Below are 6900 nucleotides of genomic sequence, written 5' to 3'. Positions count from 1 at the left end.
TTGCCTTATCTTCCATTTCAGCTTCTTCTGGACAACTCTCAGCTCCTGTTTGTCTCCAGATCTAAAGACTCTCTTCTTCTCCTTGAGGAGAGGCTTTATTTCAGGATTTATCCATGGCTTGTTGTTAGAAAAACAACGTACCTTTTTGATGGGTACAGTGTTGTCCACACAGAAGTTCATGTAATCCGTAATGCAGTCTGTGATGCTGTTGAGGTCATCCTCCAGGGGGCTGCAGAGGTTGTCCCACACAGTAGAGCAGAAACAGTCCCTCAGGGCCTCTTCAGTCTCTGCCGACCATTTCCTAACTGTGCGTTTCACAACTGGTTCTCTGTGTACCAGAGGTTTATACACAGGCTGGAGATGAACCAGGTTGTGATCTGAGGCCCCCAGGGGAGGGAGAGGTGATGAGCTGTATGCCTCCTTGGTGTTGGCATACAATAAGTCCCATGTTTTATTGTCTCTGGTGTAGCAGGTGACATACTGGGTGAAGGTGGGGAGAGTGGAGGACAGGGAGATGTGATTAAAGTCCCCAGAGATCAGGAAAAGGGCCTGAGGGTGCTGTGTTTGGAGTCTGCTGGTTACCGTGTGCAGGACCTCACAGGCTGCTCTTGAATACTGTTAGCTGTTCAATGGGCAGAAGACATGAGACCGTTAAAAACAGTCATTTGTTCAGACTCAGGCTCGTCATTGGTCAGTTTACAGAGTAGCCGCTCAGAAAGCAGAGCAGATGTCCTAGCAGAGGTTCAGCAACACTTCACAGAATACACATGACGGGACTTACAGGTGTGTTTTTATGGATTCCAGCTCACTGTGGAGTCAGAGCAAATGAAATGGTAGATAGAGCTGCAAAGGAAGCCACAAAACACGGGGTAGTCGACCTGGGTATTAGCTTCTGTCAGACAGAGATAAAGAGTATGGTAAGGCAAGAAATGAAGAAAAGATGGCAAAAACAGTGGGAGGAGGAAAAGAGGGGACGTGATTGGATGAAATCCAAAGGAGGGAAGGAGAAATGAGGAGCTCAGAAAGGAGTAGGAGAGAGGAGGTGGCCATATCGAGAATAAACATAATACAGGGAAATGTGACGACTGTGGAGAAGAGGAAACGATAGAACATGTTATATTCGGGTGTCAGAAATATCAGGTGGAGAGAAGACAACTGACCCAAAACGTCAGCGAAAAGGGGTTTGGGTGTTTTTTTGAGCGACGCTCCAGTCCCCACTCCACACCAGTTGGAGGCGGTAATGCACCATTCAGTTGTTTGCCAACCGACAATAAAATTTAGAGGAAGCAGCAGCAGCAGTAGCAGTGAACAGGTAAGATGAACGCGCCTCCCGCTTTCGAGTCGTTCCTGCTGTTCGAAGGGGAGAAAAAGATCAGCATCAGCAAGGACACCAAAGTCCCGAACGCCTGCCTGTTCACCCTGAACAAGGAGGACCACACGCTGGGCAACATCATCCGAGCGTAAGGCCCTGAGCCACGGCCGCAAAGGCATCGCACCGCTACATCCAGGCTAACAACAGGCTAACAACACCTAACTAACCACAGGCTAACCACAGGCTAACAACAGCCCGCTAAAGTCATCCGAGCGTAAGGGTCCCAGACCCGGCTTCACAGCTGGCTAAGTTGAGGCTAACAGCCACACAAACGCTGAGCAGCGGCTCAGAGACAGATGCTAGCACGCAGCCTGCAGGTGTTTCAGTCTTACAGGTAGCGTAGGAGGTGTTTTTCAGAAAACCAGAACATAGTCTTGGAATATTTGATCTCTGCTTGCTTTTTGTTTTTTAATAAACCATGACATGCTGCTGATGGGAAACAGGTCTTAGTGTAAGCCACCACAGGCGGCTGTCCCAGTGCCTGATCATAAAGTCAGCAAAGTTAATGAACTGATCCTCAAATATTCTTCCTGTGAGCTGCACACACACCATTCACACTAAACTGTTCATCCTTACAGTCTGTCCACCAATCAAATGACTTCCTGTGTGTGTGTGTGTGTGTGTGTGTGTGTGTGTGGTCAGTCAGCTGCTGAAGGACCCTCAGGTTCTGTTTGCTGGTTATAAAGTTCCTCATCCTCTGGAGCACAAGATCGTCATCAGAGTGCAGACCACACCTGACTACAGCCCACAGGTAACACGCACACACCTGTGGGATATTCCAGGAAGTATGTTCATCAGACTCTGAGTTTCCTGTTCCAGAAGGGTGATCGGTTAGTTCATTTAGCTCTGAGCGTGTTCCCACTGGGTTATGTGCATACTATTACAGACGTCTCAGTTTCTACAGGATCAGGATGCATCAGGATAGTTTTGAAAGAATGACACATTTTAAATCAGGAATGCAGATCAGAGCAGAGCTGTGAACGGATCCAGACGGGATCAGCTGGGACATGACCAAGCAGACCTGGATCTGGGATTGATCCGATCTGAATCCCTGATCAAAAATCTGTTTGGATCCGTCCTGCTGTGCAAGTGGACTCGGTTTGCTGATCCGTCACGGAGCCCGTGTTCTGGCTGATCTGGTTCTGGGTCGACCTGCCGAGGCCGACTCGGGTGATTTTCAGTGGAAAATCTGCCGAGGCTCATTTTGACTTTAAATGACCGAACCTCAATCTGATTACATTTCAATGTGAAATGTAATCAGATTACAATCAGACTGTCTGCAGTGACTTTAAACACATTTAGTTCAGCTTTAGTTTTAAAGCCATCTCAGCCTGAACTTCACTCAAATAAGATCCATTTATCCATCAGAGTGATTGATTATAATAAGAGTGTTACCATGGTAACTGCCTTTCTGGAACAGAAAACCCGAGTTTCCCTCATAAACTAAACTTGCTTCTTGGAACACACTTCTGATTACAGCTCTTAGTTACAGGAAGTGAAATTAAATGACAGGAAATGATGTCGTTCCTGACAGGAAGCGTTCACAAACGCTATCACTGACCTGATCAGCGAGCTGTCACTGCTGGAGGAACGCTTCAGAGTCGCCATCAAAGACAAACAGGAAGGCATAGAGTGACCCCGCCCCATCGTGATGTCACTTCCAGTTACCTGTCCTCTGTTTGTCTTCTGTTTCTTTTAAATAAAGCCTGTGATGCCATATCCTGATGAGTGTGTGTGACATACCTGTAGCTCAGGCGGTGGCTGCTTGCAGCTGATTGAAGTTTAAAGTGCTGGTCAACATTTTCCTGTGTTTGCTTTAACAGATCATTAGACAGAACTGTTTGCAAACAATAACAGAAAGAAGAAATACTCTGATCAAAAACAGCTTTTCCTTCATCTACAGCACAAACCTGCTGTGCAGTGACCTGATTAGCTCAAAGCTCCAGTTCAGTTTTTTTCATATATAAGTATATTTACTTAGGAAAATGAAGACAGGTTAATTGTATTTCGGTAAGTGCAAGTACTGTGTTTTCTTTTTTCAATAAAAATATTTGCAAAAAAAAAGCTCCGGTTCATACTGAGTTTACCAGTTTATAATTTATATTTGTGTTCGAGTTATGAAAATGATTAATTAAATATGTTTTCATAGAAAAAGTCCAACTCTTCCCACTCGGGTTTTATTTATTTACTTTTTAGGTCAATTGTGTTTATACTTTATGTCAAAATGAAAAAAATAACTAAAGTGAAACATGAGGTTGTGCTGAAAAGAATGATAGCAAGGCAAGGAAAAACAGTCAAAGACGGGCAGTTATTCATGCGACGCAGAGGGTTAAGAATATAATCCACCCACTGTTATCATCTTCAATGCCCTGTACCAACACAGCAGCTATCTGAACGCTGCTCCAACAGAGGTCGATCATCTTGTTAATAATTTTACCTCCTCACTACGTACGACTCTGGATGCTGTAGCTCCGGTGAAAACTAAGGTCTCTAATCAGAAGTACCTGACTCCGTGGTATAATTCTCAAACACGTAGCCTAAAGCAGATGACTCGTAAGCTGGAGAGGAAATGGCGTGTCACAAATTTAGAAGATTCCGTTTTGTTTATGTAGCACCAAATCACAACAGTCGCCTCAAGGCGATATTGTAGAGACCCTGCAGAGAAAAACCCAACAATCATATGACCCCCTATGAGCAGCACTTTGGCGATAGCGGGAAGGAAAAACTCCCTTTTAACAGGAAGAAACCTCCGGCAGAACCAGGCTCAGGGAGGGGCGGGGCCATCTGCTGCGAGAGAAGGAAGACAGGATAAAGACATGCTGTGGAAGAGAGACAGAGATTAATAATAACTATTAAATGCAAAGTGTCTGTTAGCATTTTAGCTCCTGAAATGTTGTCTCAGGTGTTCTCAGGTTAGTTCGAGGAGGGTTTTTGGCTCACTGGTGCAGTTATGGTGCAGTCGTTGTGTGGAAACTTTCAGACCTGAATGAGAGTCCGGATTTGTTCTTGAGGTTCCTTAGTAAGTCCAACTGATTGAGAGGAGGGATCAACCTGCAGACACAAATTTCACGAATAACAAGTGTGATTCAGGTCCATTAACACATAGTGAGTGAAGAAGAAACACCCAGTGCATCATGGGAATCTCCCAGCAGTCTACACCTATTGCAGCATAACTAAGGGAGGATTCAGGGTCACCTGGTCCAGACATAACTATATGCTTTAGCAAAAAATAAACCGTTTCTCTGCAGATGATCAGTTTTCCACTTCCTGTTCCTTCTGGTCAGTTCAGATCTGCTACAGTACACTCGTATGTCTGTGTGACAGAACAGTGTGTCTGGCTTCTTTCTCCAGTCTCTATATATTTTTTGTGTTTTTAATTGTTGCTAGCATTTTTCCCAGTTGTGCATCCCAAAGTTCTAGTTTAGTGTTAGTTTTTCCATTTTAAAGATGTTCTTGATGATCTCAAAGTATTGATCATTTGTTTGTGGCTCCACCTTTTCCAAGAGATTTTTAAAAAAGCATGGCATAATTTCTAGTGAAATTATTCTAAATCTTCTTTACAAACCCACACAGGACGCACGTTATTGCCTGATGAAAAACAATCATAGGGACAACATTTTACTCCAAAATCCAAAATAGGAGCAATTTCAACAAAGTCTGGCTGTAATAAAACTGACCCTGTTGCTCCACAATTTGACAAAAGCTCTATTTTTAAGCCGCATTGAAAATGTCATAGAGCCCATCACATTTCATTCACTATATTTTTCCACTGTGATATCGTGGGAGGCCCGGGAGGGAGCCAGCCTTTTTGGCTGCTTCTCTCAGAAATGTAAAAAGATATTTATTTGCTAGGCCCTGCAAATTATCAGAAGTTCATAATAATATGGTGGAAAATTGGAAAGATATGTTATTTACTTAAAATATAGTGATTAAAGATTTGTGGAACTCAAGCCAAAAGGGTTTAATCTTCAGGCAGTCCCCAAATCTTTGCCAATGCTCCACATAACCTCCGACAGCTGAGCGTACCTGTGTCCAGGTGGACCATTTGCTGTGGTGTTATGAAAAACTGCATCAGACATTTCCAGCTAAAGTCCTGCCATATATTGGAATTTGTACATTTCCACGAGGGCTTACATCCAACCAGTCTTCATATTGGAATGTTTCCCTCATTTCTTTAACATAGCTCGTAGAGTGAGGCTTCCTGGTCAACAACTCTTTGTGAAATGTACCAGTCGCACCCACAACTAAGTTGTTCCCATTAGCCTTCAGATAACGATCAGTATTCGATCATCTAGATCAGTTTTGGTGACAATGTTCTGCTGCAAGTAGTTCCTTAATTGCAGATATCTAAACTAGTCTGAAGTTTTAAGCTGATAATGATGATAAAGTCCCCTTAAAGGATCAGTCTTGACAAGATGACGTCTTTTACTGTTTTGTTTTGTGTGAGTGAATAAAAGGTCTTCACACTGTTTGAAATCCACTGTTTAAATGTGCCATCTAGGAGGTCAGGCCTAAACCCAGGGTCAAATGTGCACCATTGAAGTATCTGAATTTTACCGTCTAACTTTCCTCTTTTACTTTGTCCCATATTTTTAACTGAGTTTTGATCCGGGGGTTTTGGATCATGTTTACATGCATATCCAAATGTGTATGAGCCAGAATTGCTTGGGTTGGTGGGTCTTTCAGTGTTGAGTGTTCAATGTCGTTCCATCTGGCAGGACAACACATATAAACAAGAGGCTTGATTTGAGCCGCATAAAAATACGCTTTAAGGTTTGGTAAGTCAGGGAGCGCACCAATCACAGGGACAGCAGCAGATCGCCCCGGAGCTTATGCAAAGTTCACTCCCACCGCAATAACTGGATGGCTGGAAGTGGGGTCGGAGGTCACCTTGGTTACGCTTACCTCTCTTTTCTTTATAAAGTTGTAATGGTTTATATTTAACCCAGGTCTTCTACTTTGACAAATAAATCTGGAAATGATTTTATCAATTGCTGAAAATCCTTCTGGGTGGTTTCCACTGGGAGCGCCTGGAACAAAGAGAGATACCACAGAAGCAAGTTCATGTTCACACAATGTGGCTCAAACTGAGGCAGAAACTGAACTCCACCTTCTTTTATCTTCTTTAATCTTATTGAGTAAGGGAGCATATTTAGCTTCTGCCAATCGAGAGATGTCTTTTGGCAAATAAATACCCAAACATTTCACTGAATGCTGATCCATTAAGTTGTTTCAGAGGTTTGTAGTTCAATGTTAAGTTGTGTCTTATGTACTTTGTAACCAGAGGAAAATGTTTTATTAGGCTCACATATATATTTTTATGTACTAAGACATCATCCGCACTCAAAGCCACTTTGTGTTCTTCTCCATTTATATGAATACCTTTAATACTTTCTCTGTATATAAAGAGAAGCAGAGCAGCGATGGGGGGCAGCCTTGCTTCGAACCGCGCTGCAGTGTGATGGATAGACAGATCCATTAGTTTTAATCCTGGAAGATGGATATTATATAGAGTACGAATCAGCTGA

At 43.2% G+C, this 6900-nt stretch overlaps 1 protein-coding gene across 1 annotated transcript; it reads left to right on the top strand.

Annotated features, from left to right (window-relative positions):
- The first annotated feature begins 1219 nt into the window (after nt 1–1219).
- Nucleotides 1220–3091, top strand: polr2j (RNA polymerase II subunit J). The gene is made up of 3 exons (XM_084929700.1): nt 1220–1460; nt 2015–2123; nt 2907–3091. The coding sequence occupies exons 1-3, from the start codon at nt 1318–1320 to the stop codon at nt 3006–3008; spliced, it is 354 nt and encodes a 117-aa protein (XP_084785826.1). The 5' UTR covers nt 1220–1317; the 3' UTR covers nt 3009–3091.
- Nucleotides 3092–6900: the final 3809 nt, after the last annotated feature.

Source organism: Perissodus microlepis, chromosome 5 (genome assembly GCF_051167445.1).
Source record: "Perissodus microlepis isolate ML-2025 ecotype Zambia chromosome 5, ASM5116744v1, whole genome shotgun sequence".
Classification (NCBI taxonomy): Eukaryota; Metazoa; Chordata; class Actinopteri; order Cichliformes; family Cichlidae; genus Perissodus; species Perissodus microlepis.
This window is presented reverse-complemented; position numbering and strand designations above follow the sequence as displayed.